At 35.4% G+C, this 17,740-nt stretch overlaps 1 protein-coding gene across 1 annotated transcript in view; it reads right to left on the bottom strand.

Annotated features, from left to right (window-relative positions):
- LOC132157446 (CUB and sushi domain-containing protein 1-like) overlaps nt 1-17,740 on the bottom strand; it is a 636,306-nt gene that overhangs the window by 158,223 nt on the left and 460,343 nt on the right. Inside the window, exons 15-24 of the mRNA XM_059566804.1 lie at nt 15,920-16,114; nt 15,668-15,806; nt 15,246-15,433; nt 11,824-12,012; nt 9,600-9,716; nt 9,092-9,307; nt 8,781-8,969; nt 5,033-5,202; nt 1,727-1,883; nt 359-550 (exon numbers count right to left, since the gene is read on the bottom strand). Coding sequence (XP_059422787.1) covers nt 359-550; nt 1,727-1,883; nt 5,033-5,202; nt 8,781-8,969; nt 9,092-9,307; nt 9,600-9,716; nt 11,824-12,012; nt 15,246-15,433; nt 15,668-15,806; nt 15,920-16,114 — 1,752 coding nt within the window. The remainder of the gene's footprint in view (nt 1-358; nt 551-1,726; nt 1,884-5,032; nt 5,203-8,780; nt 8,970-9,091; nt 9,308-9,599; nt 9,717-11,823; nt 12,013-15,245; nt 15,434-15,667; nt 15,807-15,919; nt 16,115-17,740) is intronic.

Genomic DNA, 17,740 nt, shown 5'->3' on the forward strand with positions numbered 1-17,740 from the left:
AAATTCATAGCATTTATGCAAAATATATCTGAGGTATTTAAGGGTTGTTTTGATGCTCATCCTTTCCAGTACACTGATATTTTTTTTCACCTGCTTTTCACTGAAGATTTAGAAATGATGACAAATGTTGACAACCAATTAAGAGACTCTTAGACAGGTTTTTGTGAGGGATAGGAACTCAAGAAATTCCCTGAAAAAACATTTAACGGCGAAGAGAAAACCTTCACATGAAAGATCAAATGTGAAAACAACGATTCTCTTGCAAAGTACAGCAAGACATTCACTCGATATGGAAATGTTTTAGATGTGTACATATTATTTTCTAGGGTCATTTATATAATTGATGTTGTAAACTCACCAATACAAGATGGAAGTGGTCTGTCCCACACCCTACGGTCTCCACTGAGGCACGTCAACGTGCTGCTTCCATGCAGGGTGTATCCAGGATTGCAACTGTACAAAACGTATGTATCTGCAAAATGGCCATCGTCTTGGATTTTGAAGCCATAATTAGGCGTCCCCGGCTCCTCACATTTGACAAGGTCAAAACCTGTAGAGAGGCAGGATCAAGCTAAGCCAATTTGAACGATAAAAAAAAAGACATCTGGCCACCTGAAATCAACCCCCTGGCAGGTTGGATCAGCCTCTTGCTTAATAATGACAAAAAGGTGGTTCAATAAAAACTACACCTGCTCACAACAATTACCTATGCAGCCCCCAGGAGCCGACCTCAAATTAATACCAGCACAGCATATGCTCAAAACAAAGATCACAGTTTCAAACATGCCATCCGTTCTACCTGATTGGTTAACGGACATTTCCAATGCAGGAACATTTCAAGCTAAAGCCTTTTCAAAATATGAGTCATATGAAAACAATAAACCTGCAGAGCTGCTTTTTAATACATTTACTATTCTCCTTCTTTTGGCTGGGAAGATGGTGGTAGTCTTAACGAGGAAATAATGAGGAGTGGATAATGAGGATATTATCAGACTGTCTCTGACCAGCAATTAAAACTGTAATATCCTGCACATGCTGTGTCTTTACTGTCTTTCTTTTCCACTCGTTCTTTCTTGTAATTAGAGTAGCCGTATTTGATTTTTACGCATTTGCTGTCAGAATGTGTGTGTGAGTGTAATAATAAGAAGAATGATTTTGTGAATGAATGTATTTATTTAAATTATTGTGCTTCTGTTTCACAACCTTGATAATTAAATGATAAAAAAAAGGTTAGTTCAGGAAATTTTAGATAATTTAAATAGGTCCAACAAAACAGAAAGCAAAATGTCTACTGTATTTTGTGCATGCAGGATGTGCAAAATATGATTATTTTGTCAAATCTGTCAGCAGTCAGGCATCAAAATGCTGTCTCACAGTGGAGACAATTCCATAAATTGAGCTGAAAATCAGTTTCAAACCATCCTGAAACCATCATTCATTTTTAATCAATGTGAATGCTAGATTTGTCATTGTTTGCAGTAAATATGATCTGACAGTGTCAGTATATTGATTGTGACTTTATATTGAGTGACAGGCAAGGAAAATACAATTGGAGGGAAAGTTGAAGAAGCAAGAGATTTCACCCAAACACAGGTGAATACCACTAGACATGTGCAGAAGACTTACTTCATATATAAAGCTGTATTTGTGCACTTCTGTAGCTGTTTCTTAAGAACTAGTGTGTGATTAATGCATGGGACATTTATTGGCATTTCGTTTAACTTACTACTGTATGAGAGCTTGAATCCTTTGCTGGAATCGCTACCATTGCTGTTAAACTCCATCCAGAGATGGTTGGACGTGCTGTTGAGGATGACATCAGACATGTCGTTTTTTGTAAAATTGCCCAGGAGTCTTGATGAACTATCTTGACCATCATAAACCTAGGAAAACCAGAGACCAAAAGAAGTAGGAATGTTTACGTTTTATCAGCAGACAGTCACAGAAATACTTGTTCTGATAATATACCTGGTGTTACAAAATACAAAACAAGTGTTTTCTCAAAACATTGCCTTTTGGTGTCTGAATTATGTAATTGCTTTGTGAAATTGCATATATTTTGAAACAATAACCTCTGCAAACAGAGGGTGGCAAACACTGCGGCATAGGGAAAAATATTAAAGGTCATAAATCAATGTCAAGCAGCAGTTTTCCACTTTTCTGTAGCGGAGGACACTGTTTCAAGCTTTAATGGAAAATATCATGTGATTCCAGATTGCATGTGCAGAATTTGCCACTGTTCTAAGGAGAGACTGTTTCCGCTGGTTGTCTACAATGGTTCAAACAGAAAAAACAGCCTCAAAAATCAACTGAAATCAACTAAAATGTCCAAACAACAACATCATTAATGAGGGAATAGCGGTTTCCTTGTATATCTGGCAATGTTTGCAAGATTTCTAAGACTAAGACCTAATTTGCTGACAGATAAATATCCCTTTATGTTGACAGACAATATTTTGATGATTCATTGCAACAGAATCACTATAAGTGTGACAAAATTTATGTGTTTGGAATTGCACCTCATTCTTATCCTCCATTTGTAACTTAATTAGTGGCCTTACTGGTCTTAAGGGACCATCTTTCTTCTGTGATGGTACATGTGCCTTGAGCACTGTAACGTAAATTAATCTATGAATAGTTAATGGTGTCTCCAAGTCCCATTTGCTGGTCTCTCATGGATTACAAACTGTTACATGTTAACAGTATTGCAGAGGTGTTGCAATCGCCAAACTTAATCAAAGTTCTTAAAACTCTATTTGGTGTGTGCAACATCACAACTGACCACCTTCACATAGAATTCAACTAATGTGGCATTAGAGTCTGAACTGAACATTTTATGATTTCAATTTAAATAGTTGTAGTATTTCAAAGAATGACTAAAAGGATGAATCAATAGATTAAGCAATCATTTATTTCACAGTTTAATCCATTATGCATATTTATACAAGCATTTAACATATGAATTAGAAATGTGTCTTTGTGTATGTATGCAAATTGTACAATATCCAAGGTACACATATTGTATTTTCAGAAAGTTTTGGAATATTTGTCCTCTCCCCAAATGTATCATTAGCGAAACACAAAAAATAATAATTTCATTAGAAGGGTCAATTATGTCAATTGACATATTTAGATTTTGCTTACATCTTCATTGTAATATATATAAAACAGAAATATATGTTTTTTTTTTTTCAAAGGTAAATCAATACCAATTACACAATATTATAAGTGCAATTTATGAGATTTGTTTTATTTTGAATCTGACTTTCCTTTATAAAAGGCATAAAATGATCATACTGATTTAAAGGTTTTGGATTTATTAGTTTGAATATACATTGAATTACAAACTATCCTAACATATTAACTGATAATTCAGTATACTTTATTTTTGACAAAACATCCCATGTTTCGATGGTGACTGCACATTTTCAGTAGTGACAGTAATGCTTTGGTAGCGACCACATCACATTACAAAATTTGAATTTGCATACTAAAACGCTACTAAAACATACAAAAAAAAAAAAAATAAATAAATAAATAAATAATAAAAAAAAACATATCACATATATAGAGGTGTAGGCTATCTTAAACAATAAGAATATCATGGAAAAGTTTTTTATTTTTTGTAATTTAATTAAAAAAAGCAAACTTTCTTCAATTCTAAAGAGTTTTTTTGTTTTAATTCTGATGGTTAAGACTTACAGCTTAGGAAAATTAAAAATTCAGTATCTCAAAAATGTTTTATATTTTCCAAAAAGATCAATCAAAAAAATATTAACAACAGAAATGTTCAAGATCTCCAAAGCAGGTTTAATTATGCACTCAATACTTTGTTGGGGCTCCTTTTGCATGAATTACTGCTTCAATGCGGTCTGGCATGGAGGCGATCAGCCTGTGTCACTGCTGAGGTGTTATTGAAGCCCAGGTTGCTTTGATAGCTCCTCTGTATTGTTTGTCAGATGTTACTCATCTTCCTCTTCACAATACCCCATAATTTCTCTGTGAGGTTCAAAATTAAATCAGCATCTTCATAAAGCTTGTCAGCAGATGGAAGCATAAAGTGCTCCGAAAGTGCTACAAAATCCTGGTAGATGGCTGCATTGACTTTGGATTTGATAAAACACAATGAACCAACATCAGCAGACATCACGGCACTCAAATCATCAATGACTTTGGAAACTTCACACTGGACTTTGGATTCTGCTCCTCTGCAGTCTTTCTCAAGACTCCAGACCTTGATTTCCAAATGAAATGCTAAATTTACTTTAATCTGAATAGAGGACTTTGGACCACTGAGCAACAGTCCAGTTATTTTTCCCCTTACCCCAGTTGAAATGCTTCTGACGTTTTTATTTTTTATTTTTTTATTTTTCTGGTTCAGGAGTGGCTGAGTGCTGAGACCGGCTTCAGTCCACTCCTTGTGAAGCTTTCCCAAGTTCTTGAATTGGCTTTTCCTGACAATCTTCCCAAGGCTGTGGTCATCCCTGTTGCTTGTGCACCTTTTCCTACCACACTTTGTCCTTCCAGTCAACTTTCTATGAATATATTTTAATACAGCACTCTGTGAACAGCCAGCCCTTTCAACAATGACCTTCTGTGGCTTACCTTCCATGTGGAGGGTGTTGATGATTGTCTTCTGGACAACTGTCAAGTCAGTAGTTTTTCCCATAATTGTGGTTGCATGTTCTAAACTAGCCCAAGTTTAGACCTGTCCAGTATTTATACTCAAAAATATTCAAATTAATCAAGCTCAAAATTGAATTTTTGAATATTTTGAGATACTGTTTTTTTTTCTAAGCTGTAAGCCGTAACCATCAAAATAATAATAATAATAATAAAATAAAATAAAAAAACCTCTTGAAATATTTCTGTTTGTGTGAAATGAATCTAGAATATAAGAAAGTTTGCTTTTTTTAATTAAATTACAAAAAATGAAAACCTTTTCCATGATATTCAAATGTTTTGAGATGGACCTGTACACACACACACACACAAACACACACACACACACACACACACATATCATTCCTACCTTGAGGAAATCTCCCTCGTGAAGCTGGAAGGTGGTGGCTGTGATTTGAATCCCTTTGCCTCTGTCGGTCTCAATGCGGTAGATGCATTCATGGTTGTTGTCGTAATTTGCTGGGTAATTGGGGGACAGCAGGACACCATGACTGCCCACAGAAGTGGCTCCACACTCAGCTAGGCAAACCCAGCATGGATCGGAAAGATTAGGTAGAGAAAAAAAATAAAAATGGTGAGAAGCCAAATGTTCACATTCTGAGGGCAGAAAGCACAAACTAATCAAAGCTACACATGGGTGTGAAAAACTAGGGGTTGGTAACAAATAAGTTGGGTTCCCTTGAAGCCTGTAGTTCCCTGACAGCTGCTACTCCATTTCCTACTGACAGGCCAATTTTAGGCCAAGGGTTTGTACCGTCTGGAATTTGAGTCTTTGTCATTTTGATGAATCACTGCGAGAACAACTTCAGAGGAATACTAATTAATAGAGGCCATTGTGCATTAGCTAGCTGCTGGTCACAAAAGCTCACTGCTGTGTTAGGGTCAGATGTCCTTCTGTTTAATATTCAGCACCAGCGACTCTCTAAGTATATAAGCAGCAGGGCAGGTCGTTCCCTCTGAGAAGGTAAGGGAAGCAGTATCTCCTCAAAAAATTGGATGACAAAATAATCGATTTTACAAACATAAATCGCAAATATTATTAAATGGGTCATTGGATGCCCATTTTCCACAAGTTGATTTTTTTAGGGCAGGGGTCGGCAAGTAAGTTTGACATCAGGCCAACCAGTGTCTGGGTTTTACACTGGATGAATTAATAAAGCAGTAGTGACACGTAACCTATCAAGTATCTTCATTCACCAACTTGGAACACAGAGCACCTTGCTAAAAAACACATATGTGGAAGATGTGGAATGGATAAAAATAACTCAGAAAATAAAAGAGGACTTTGATAAGTCCATTAATGGCATGTTTGAGTCATCCTGTTAACAAACAATGTTTTATTTCCTCTTTCCATATTGTGAATAATAAATGTGTATCATTTTAATTTGTTTGTTACACAATGGAGCCTAACTTTTTGTAATAATTGTCTGATGATTATTTGACATCAGCTGGGTATACATATGGGTAACTTTTTACAAGAAGGTGCCATTTAATGTGTTAACTAACATGACCTAACAAACATTAAACATGTATTACAGTATTTATTAATCTTTGTTTACATTAGTTAATACAAATACTGTTGTTCATTGTTAGTTTATGTTAATTCACAGAGCATAATGTTAACAAACACAACTTTTTATTTTAATAGTGCATTCGTAAATGCTAAAATTAATATTAACTAAGATTAATAAATGCTGTAGAAGTACATTGTTATTCTTAGTTCGTGTTAACTAACCAAACATTATTGTAAATTGTTTCCAAAATATTGTTCAAATTGTTACTGCCTTTAGTTATTATTTTAGAATAAATATAAATATGCATAAAACACTATGAAATGTATAAATGGTATTAAAAATATTTAAAAATAATAATAATAATATATATATATATATATATATATATATATATATATATATATATATATATATTATTAATAAAATACAAAATATAATGATATTTGTTCTCTTTTTTTATGTCATATTTATTTATGTATAGAACTGCCTCCTAATTTTAAAACACCAACGCATGCCACTGATAAGCAGATGTTGCTTCAAGACCTTGAGCTCAGCAATTTGTTATTGTCAATTTTGTTATGACAGGACAATATTTGGCTGAGATACAACTATTTGGAAATCTGGAATCTGAAGGTGCAAAAATATTCACAATTGTAGGAAAATCGCCTTTGAAGCTGCCCAGATGAATTCTTAGCAATGCATATTTATAAAAGAAAAATTTATAATTTTTACCCATTACAATGTTGTTGTTTTTTTGACTATTGCTACAAACATACACTAGCGACTTAAGACTGGTTTTGTTTTCCAGGGTCACATATATATGCAGTGATTGCAATGTTAATGCAATAAATCAATTGGTAATATATATATATATATATATATATATATATATATATATATATATATCTATATATATATATATATATATATATATATATATATATATATATATATATATATATATATATATATATATATATTTTTTTTTTTTTTTTTTTTTTTTTTTTTTTTCTAAACCATTTAAATTAAATGGTTTAGAAAATAATAACACTAAGTATTACATACCTTAGGTGTCTAGCTCTCACCCTCACCCATTTTAGTTATCTAGCAATCTTATAGATTGGGAAGCTCTGATCTGGAGGCTTTCAAAAACTAGAGATAATTTAATTCATTGAGAATATCGCCATCAACCCTTTATCAATTTTATGTAGCTAATATAATCCAAACCTCTTGAGGCTAATGTTTGTTGTGCTCACCAGACCAATTAAAGACACACTGACACGCTCTTATCACACCACAGCGATTAACCACTATTAAAACCCCGTCCAACAGGAGGACTGCACAATTACAAACAATTATTTTGTCAGCGCTTTTAATGCTGTCCACCAATATCCATGACCTCAACCACTTAACTGCCACAAAAGGAAAAAAAAAATAGCAATCTGATCAATTTTAATTAATCGATTATTCAGAGACTGATACATCTCTGAAAGTTTTTTTTAACCTACAATGTGAACATTTACTGTGTCAGGTTTCACTATAAATAAAACATTAATAAGATGGAAGAATAGTCTGAGCATTTAATAATGAATTTGAGGCATTGTAAAATGGACTCTATTCAGGGTGTAAAGAATAGACAAGATTTCTAATAATATGCATCAGCTAAAATTTCACTCTTTTTCTCCCTTCCTTATATGGGATATTTTATGGCCAAATTAGCCTGAGCTTTATTAAAATGCCAACAGACTCTTGGAAATCAATGATTTAATCCACTCTGAACTGATAACCCAATAGTATTAGTAATGGTAGAAATCATAATGAATAACCAAAAAAAAAAAAAAAAAAAAAGAAATGCTCCAAAAGTGTATTTTTAACCACGTTTTAAATTTTACTAAATGACATGTGTAAATGCAGCTTTTGGGTCATATTAATTCTGAATCACCAACCCTTATATTGATTTATCACTTTCAGACTGCCTGGCTGTAACCTAAACTACTGTCAAAAGCAATCCCAAATGCAAACCTGAAAAGTACTGATGCAATAATGGGATAGTTCAATAAAAAAAAAAAAAAAAAAAAGTATAATTATTTACCTAACTTCATATCATTGTCAACACATAAGACTTTCATCTTTGGATTTTAGTATTCTGTCATGATTTAGTCCAGGCAAGTTTCAAACACATCAAAGATGTTATCCATATAAATTATACAGTCACACTTATCGCTACTGAGAAACCATTAACTACAACTTTTGCATCAATAAATTTGCTTCTTATTAAAGTAGTTGTTAAATTTAGATAATGGGTATGATTAGGTTACTAGTCTAAGTACTAATAAGCAACTATTTTATTTGATAGTGAGAATTGGCAAAAAATTATACAAAGCAATCATATTTTTTCGGATGACTTGGATTAAATCGCTTGCTTCGCATGGATAACGTTTATGATGAAATGTATAAAAATAACTTGTAAGATATCATGAATATAGAATGACATGAGGGTGAGTAAATAATGTCTGATTTTTCATTTTTGGGGTGAACTATCCCTTTAATAATGTTTGAGAAAAGTAAAGTATGTCTACCTACCCACACATCTGGGCAGGGCTGCACTCCACACTCTCCGGCCTCCACCCAAGCAAGTGATCTTACTCTCGCCTTCCAGACGGTAGCCCGCAAAGCAGGAAAAGACCAGCGAGTCGCCGACCCCGAACTGGAAGCCCTCCCTCCTGCTGTATGCGGGTACTCCTGGATCCTCACATGGCTCCAAGCTGTATTCTGTGGAACACAGTCATAATAACTCTTAAACCTCCAGACTGCTTAGCAAAGCATGGGTTAGAGTAAACATCATGACAACAGTGCCTTCAAGCACACTATAATGAACAGAGTGATGACCCCACCAGAGAAGGTGATATTGAATCCCTCGTATGACATGGAGAAGTCCGAGACGAAGCGTAGCTGGACGCTGAAGTTGCTGAACAGGCCTGCTTTGATGGAAGGCGGCAGAACGGAGCCTGTGAGCCTGGCCACCGGCTCGGTGAAGCTGCCGTCTTCGGTAATGAGCAGGTAATCATGGGAGTCCTCCAGGTGGAACGTGTGGAAGAGAAGCTGCACTCCTGGGGAGTTTTAGATGAGATTAGGGCCGTCAGTCACAAGCAAAATCTCCGTTTCAACCTCACAACCCACTGAGAGACCTTCAGAGGGAATGTAATACTGATCGAAACAGAATCGCATTTGCCCAACATGGTGCTGAGTAATAAAATGTAGAGAAATGTGAAAGGTATCTTAAATTCGTTATCAAGGGTAATTTCAAAGGGCACAGAAAGGAACCTCATGGGTAAAATCAATGTACCTCAAACTGTTATCAGTTTCAATAGTTAGTGGCTGTAATCTGTTCTTTTGTCTTACCTTTCCCATGAGACACTTCGACTGTCCAAGTGCAGTTCAGAGAGTTTGGGTAGAAATCTGGAAAGCCAGGCGAAAGAAACGTTCCAGATTTTCCATAGATATAGCCCCCACACAAAGCTGGGAAAGCAATAACAGAAAGAACTTATGTTTGAATGGCCTAATTTCCTGAAAAAGAGTAAAGCTAGTCTCTAAGTACATCCTCCTTCAATAATCATTTAGGTTGAAGCTTAACTAGATTTTGTGAAGATAATGTGAGGGTTGTGCCAGGTCGTTGCTATGCAGGCTGCTTAGGATGTTTTGGGTGGTTGCCAGGGTGCTGCAAACTAATCATTGCTCAAACAATATAATCATCAATGATTTACATATGAACCCAGGTTGTGCTGCTGATGCTGATTTCTGGGTAAAATACTTAACAGACAATATCCAGAACATTTAAAAAAAATATAATAATTATATATGTATGCTATAATAAAACTTGCAAAGATTCCTCTCTTTGTAGCGAAACTACAAGATGATGGATGCAAAACATGGAAATAGAGATGTTTTTACATGCAAAGCAGCAGAGTTTAACAATAGCCTAACTAATAGGAGGTTGACATCGGATACAGCACAACTACTTGTAAGAAGACCAAAAGGAGCTATAAGAACTGAGACAATTTTCTGACTGGAGAACGTCTGTCAGTGGAGATAGTAAAAAAAAGTGCTTGTTTTTTTATTTTTTCTCAAAGTACCAGAGCTGTAAGGCAGACACCATAACAGAATACTGAATGTGTCCTTGAGTCATGTTCATCGTCCTGCTTTTATCAAAATAAATCATATGGTGCAGGTTATGACAGGACACACATTTTTGAGCCTCAGCATTTTGTCCTTAAATGGCCCATTAAATCTCTTCATCAAATAACAATTCTGGCTTATTAAATCTGAAGTCACTCTTTTTATAAGGTAAACTAACCGAGCCATACGACAGAACTAAAGCGAAGTTTATAGATTTGAGTAACAGTCATTTTAACGCAGGTAATTGGTGGCATTGATTGTTAGTTGGAAAATAAGCTTTAGTTGGTCAAAGGTTACATCACCTAGTAAATATTCATGATGTTAAGTTAAATAATACTTCCTTCCACACACACTTTTCAGGATGTTCACTACTAGCCATAGGAATGCATCATTCCTGTTCAAATTTTTGTTAACAAATTTGTAGCAAATATGGGCAAATCGGAGTGCCAAAAACCCTATCAGCCATGGTATAATCACTCCAGTGCAGTGCCTTAAGTGTGTTATAGCTGTTTGACTAGTGTAGGTTGTTTACAGTTGCCAAACAATGTAGCAACATAATAACATATAGGTACAGCGTCATACTGCCAAAACAGCTCTATAAGACCTGTGATATATGGCACATTCAGTTCGCCTGTCAGTGATTTTAATGCTGTGGCCGATCAGTGTAGTGCATTAACCAGAATGTTAAAATGGCTGAAAATGAGACTCGACAAATCAGAACTTTAAGTCTGAACTCTCCATTTAATAATAACAATCAGCTTGACAGGAAGGAAATGTGTCATTTTTGTGAACATGTATTTTCACTCCCGCAAACAAATGGGGAGTCTATCTGTCCTGTCTGTAATGAAGGTCAGGCTCTAGTGAAAGCCCATCATGCTAAATCAAAGCCTGTTAGAGCAAACGCACAGAGCTGATAAGATGCAGGCATAAGAGAACATTGGGAATTCTAGAACAGACCGGCAACAGCCTGATTGCTCTTACTGGAAAACACTTTGTTTACTTCAATCCCTGTAATCAGAAAACAAATAAGATAAACAGCTTTATAGAGCACTCTCCTGTAGGTATTTGGTTAAGGACTTCCATTATTTGTTCCCACTTCCCTGTCCTTTTCTCCTCCCCATTTAAGGTTATCTATGAAACAGCGCATGCCAGTCACCTCTCCTCTAATCAAAAATGTATGAACTCAAATCTCAGAGGAGTGTTAAGGGGGCTTACCCTTTCCCCTCTGATAAAACTGTAATGTGGCCTAGCAGGGTTGGATTATAGCCCGGACCAGTGCCCCCAGGCCCCAGATTTTCAGGGGCCTCCAAAGTCTTGAAAATGAACCCCTGGGTGCTTAAAGCATAGAGTGCAAGCTGACACCAGGGTCCAATTTTTAGGCATCTTTACACTAGGGAGGAGCTGTTACTCTTGTACATGACCAGAGTTGAGAGAGCACAACATGGCCTACCGTCACAGCTGGGCAGGGCATGGTTCCACTGATGGTTCCTCTCACACACAATGGGTTCATCATCACTCAGAGTATAGCCTTGATCACAGCTGAACATCACTCTGGAGCCTATGGCAAAATTGTTCCCGTGCCTTTTCCCATTCACCGGGATACCTGGATCTAAACAGGAATCTGTTTCCATCATAATGCCTGTGAGGGGGGAACAAAACATATAAAACAAAAATATTTCATTTCACCTTCAAGGTCTAAATTGAAAGGGGGATGTGTCGGAAGCACTTTACAAAGTATAAATCAGCAGATATCAGTTCCCCAGTGGTCTCCTTCCTTAAACCAATACATTCGTATTTCTACTTACCTTTTCAATATTTTGAAAAACAAAATTGAAAAAAGAAAAAAAAATGTTCTACATTGTTTCCCCTCAGAGGCTGACATTTGAGGAATATTTCCACCTGTCAGTTTCACATGCATTTGGATCTATTATCTGGCCGGTGATAAACCTGTGATAGCCATCTTAAAGTCTGAAAAATGGGAACACTTTGACACGAATGAGTTTCATATAAATCAGGCGTAATGTCAGAGGTAATTTATTGGGAGTTGTGAATATCATTTGAGAATCATCTCATGTTCCCTCCTGCCCACATTTCTCATTCTTCTGTCTCTACTGCAGCACATTACATTATAATAAAGATGTTAAATTACTGCTGAAAAAGAGCAACTGGAGACTATTTGTCAAGCCATTTAGTTTTTATAAAGATACCATTTGCATTTCCAGTTAAGCTCATAGGGGTAAAAAGTGATAACATTTAATTTTACACACAGACCTATTTGTAAAGTTGCAATAATAAAAAAACAAGCGGGTACATGGACATATGCTATATTTTTAACAAGCAGTGCTAAATTTCTTAATAATGAGGTTTTGGAACAATGAATGGTTTATTTAAACACTCTAATCAAAACTGCACTTGAGCAGCAAGGCACAACAAAATCAGATTTCAAACAAAGTAATGCAAAGGTAAAGGGACTAAATTATTAAGGGGCCACTCTGCCCCCTGCCCCCAAAAACTAACGAGTAGACTACGCAAAGTGCTCCCACCTCTCTTGTATATTACTGGTCCTAGACAATAATTTCTTTCTTTTTATAACTGATAACTAAAACATCACGTGGCACCAACCAAAAGCATTTTTAACTAAAATACTATAAACATAAATGGTTGTAATAATAATAATAATAATAATAATAATAATAATAATAATAATAATAATTCAACTGCTATTGTCTACTTTTTTTTTTTTTTTTTTTTTTTTACAATAATAATAACTTTGTCTATTTATTAGGTTGAAAAGTGTTCATTTTTTAACAGTTCTGTTTTTAAATTAAGATAATTTGATTAAATTGATAATGGTATTATTTTGTTAGCTGGGAAGATTACTTTCTGTTTATTTACATCTTTGTCTGATAAGATGATAACAAAATGCTACTACTTCTGGTTTTACTTTTGCTATGAATGTTCCATTGTATCATTGATACCACAAATATCACATTAGACTTTTGTATAGTTCCTTGCATGATTTATTTATTTATTTATTTTGAAGGTGAGGCATCAGGTATGTAGTAAAGAGTAAAAACATGTAAACTGAGTTTCTTCGGAGAAAAAAAAATAGTGTTAGCCAGCTTAAAAAATAAATAAATAAATCAATAATAATTATTATTTAGGTTTACTGACTTATTATTGCAGCATTTTACAAACATACCAACATTTAAATCTCTGATTTGACTGATTATGTTACATACACAATATAGTGTACAGTAATTTCATAGTTGATTTTATTGAACCCTGCCCAATTAAATACAAATTAATTAATTACTACACTGTGATTAATTATTTAATGTTGCAAACACTAATCATATAGGTGACAAAATCTGAATAAGGAAATATCAGCACTCATAGGGTACAGAGATCAATCCAACTATGCAAGAATTCTGAAATACGATCGGTAGTTTTCACAAATAAGTCAGCAGATCTAGGTGCAGGTAACATGGAGAAACACAATGTGGAGTACACAATGCTTATTTACAGGGGCGCTGCATAAGATCCCGGGCCCTATGCCCCCCCCACCCCTTGGAAATATATATTCCAGACTTTTCAAGGGCCCTCTTTTCCTTTGGGGCCCTGGTAATCAGTACTGGTAGTCACAATATTTATATTGTTAAAATGTCAGTAGTATATTTAAATAAGTTATTTAAATATACTACTGACATTTTAACAATATAAATACAAAGCGAAATTGTCCTTTAACTGCTTTGAATATTAAATGGTTCAATTTAAAATGTAATTTACTCTGCCAGGTTTATTTATTTTATTTTATTTTTACTTAAAGCTAAATAAATAAATATATTCAAAGACTTGCAAAAATACACAGAAACACACAACTGGATAAAACAAGGTAAAAGATCTGTAGTGTTTTTACAAGATTGAATATTTGATGGAATGTTTGGGTTTCAATCAAGATGAAGAAGTTTCTTCTTGACAGGTAAGCTAAACTTCAATTTTTAAACGTATTCCTAATATGTTGGAACTTTACTTGAAAGTGGCCTACTTTTACCTGTTGAGACGTGTCTTTACGTTATTATACACCCTTAAGAGCTGTGTTTGTAATGTTGGATTTCAGGGAGGTGTGACGCACATAGGGGTGCTTACATAGACAATATGCTTCATTTTTGTTATTCCGCTAAGTGACACTATTAGCACATAAATGGCTTTAACAATAAAATTGACATATAAATCATTCAAAAGGCTTTTATGCTATTGGTGGTTTATCTGTTCTCCATTAAACACAGGTTTTTCCCTCTATATCCCTGTGGGGGGTCCACTAAAACAGATTCCAAATGCGATTTTGGCTTTTTCTGGCTTAATCCCTGTTAGCAATTCAACAATAAGTACAAGAGCATTAAAACAATGCTTTTAACAATAATGATTTGTCGATCTGTTGAGCCTGCACTAACAAACAAACCCGCCTTGTGTCAGCAGGACATTAAACTTTAATCGCACTCTACAGCACAGTTTAGAAACCCAATACCACTAAACATATTCAAAAAGAAAACAAACTTTATGTTCGGATCAATTTAATTATTCACAGAGGTTCCTCACCTCTGTTAAATTTAGCTATTGCCTCTGGATGTTGATGTTGGTCATGCGATACTAGCACACACATGTTGGGTTTCTCAAAATAATTTTAGACAACTAGAAAACTATAATCTGATTGTAACCCTGGAGAAACTTTTTTCCAATTACATTACATGTACCAGAGAGCATGTCCAGCCAAAATTTGAGGAATATTGCAGAACCACCCACCGTGGAGCGTGAAAACCCAATATCTGTGCATTTAAATCACAGCAGAGGAAAGATGAGAAGCTGACTCACTCTCATAGCGGATCTGGAAGCCTTCGCTGGAACGGCTGTTGTCGGTGGTAAAGAGCAGGTACATGTAATTGCCGGTGCTGATGAGGAAGTGCGGGGCCTGAGTGCCATGGTACTCGCCGATCAGAGGCGATGAGTTGGAGGGCCCGTCCCGAATCTCCAGTGTGTCGTAATTAACCTCCGTCTGAAACCTGCACAGGAAATCGGAAAGAGCGGAACATCTGCTTACGACCCAGGCCTTTAGCATAATTACTCTAATGAGGGAGATTAAACTGGAAGATTAACGAACAAAATTGTAAAAGCGAGAATCTGTACTAAAGAGACTGCTGTCAGGGTTTCCATAAAGGGGACAGTGATGGGTGTCCAGGGGTTTAATACGCAAAAAAAAAAAAAAAAAAAAAAAAAATTCCAAAACAAATCAATACCTGTCAAATGATATCTTGATGGCATGATCCTTTCTGGCTTCAATCACCCATTCGCAGTTGAGGGAGTCTTTGTAGTACCCGGGCCAGCCAGGGGACAGTAATACTCCTATGGGAGCCGTTAGATGTCCGCCACATGGAGCTGGGAAAGTTAGAGAGCAGAAAAAATAAAATGTCAACAGCAGCCCATCTCACAAATCCCAGCAGCACCTTCAGAAGAGGTGCAGAAGAGTATAAGTCTAAGAGCTCTCTCACCTTCACACCGGGGGACGGCTGCATTCCACACCACATTTCCATCCTGGATGACACAGGTGATGGATTCGGATCCGTGGGTTTTGATGAAGCCCTCATCACACGTGAAGAGCACTGAGCTGCCCAGTAAGAAGTGCTCTCCAAAGCGCTGCCCGTTAATGGGAATACCAGGGTCGTGACATTCATTTTGACCAAAAGCTACAGACATGGGATAAAAGTATAATCAGTGTTGCAGTATATAGTACTTAATCTAGGTCCTGCCTGCTCTTGGCTGAGAAGATATCAGCACTTAACATTCATTAAGAGTACCTAACCTTCAATTAAGTCAACTATAATTATCTTTTAAGGAACAACTATCACAACTGATCTTGCCCAGAATGCCCAGTCTCATAAGGCAACTGTTGCAATAGTGAAAATTTCCTGTGTGGCACCAAAACGTCACACTTTATTTTGAGAATCTGCAACACACATGTGAAAATGATGCAACATACATGAACTTACCCTTATACTGTATATAGCTGCATCGATAATCTTCACATGATAACACGTGTTTGAATGACGCCATCATGTACGGGGAAATATGTATGAGTATTGTGAATTATTGTGAATTGTGTATGAATTACATAATTGTCCTGTACACCAGTATAGTTGAATGTTACCTTTAAGTTTAAGTTATGCTCTCATGTACAAGCAAAAGCATTTTGTCAAGATTTTCCATTATAGTAGGCATTACTGTATTACATAAGTTAAATTGTGCGTACACTGTGTGGTCAAACATACCATGCACATGGACATTATGGTAAGAATTAGGGTTAAAAGCTACAGTAATGAATGTAATACTGCATAATGCAAAGCATATATAAAATACAAGGCATTAATTTACGTTGCTTCATGGTATGGTTGAATACTTGATTCTGATTCATTGAATTATTTAGAATTATTTCAAATCAATGAAAATTCAATGCACACTCAGTGGCATAGCGATTCAGCCCTGGGCCTATATGCAAAAAAATTGTATGGGCCCCCGCAAATGTTATGGGCTCCAACTCAGTTAACTTAACTTTGGCCCTTTTGTTGAATTTTCTGTAGTGAATAACGTTACGTGAATCGTGAATATTTACAAGCATTTTTATTTAGGCCAATGCTTGGAAAATTATCGCAGCTTTGTGCATTGTTCCTACAAAGTCTCAGTCTTTAAACATCAATAAATAAATGTGTTTTTTACGCTTTTTAATGTGTGAGATAATTCGCCTCAGTTCAAGCTGCATACAAATCAATGGTATTTTCGTCTTTAATATTTACAGCATGAAATAAACTTGAATATTTGTCTCATAAATCGATCAATCAGAGTTTTTTTCAAAGTCAAAGTCAAAATATATATATTTTTTTTTTTTTTGGAGTAGGCATATAGGTGGAATCTTCACATTTACTGCATGCAATATAACATGATTTTACTATTGTCATTTTTACATTATTCTTAAAATATTATGACATTAATAATTATTTATTCATTTATTTTCAACGTGGAACAAAAATACTGCCATATAGTTTCTGTTTTTGATTTGAATTATTCAGTTTTAAAATAGTAATTTAAAACATTATATAGATATATTTATCATGTCGGTGAAGCACCAAGCAGACCCTTTCCAGTTCTGAATGATGTATACTGAATGTTACGGTGCATTTTTAAGTTTCCATTGTTATTAAAAAAATCTATAAAATGCAAGTGATCATGCTGATGCGTCCATGGCCTGCAAAGCGCTCAATCTCCACACAAACGATTGGATATGCGCCTTACAGAGCTCATTAATCTAGGTTAAATGT

Source organism: Carassius carassius, chromosome 14 (assembly GCF_963082965.1).
Source record: "Carassius carassius chromosome 14, fCarCar2.1, whole genome shotgun sequence".
Classification (NCBI taxonomy): domain Eukaryota; kingdom Metazoa; phylum Chordata; class Actinopteri; order Cypriniformes; family Cyprinidae; genus Carassius; species Carassius carassius.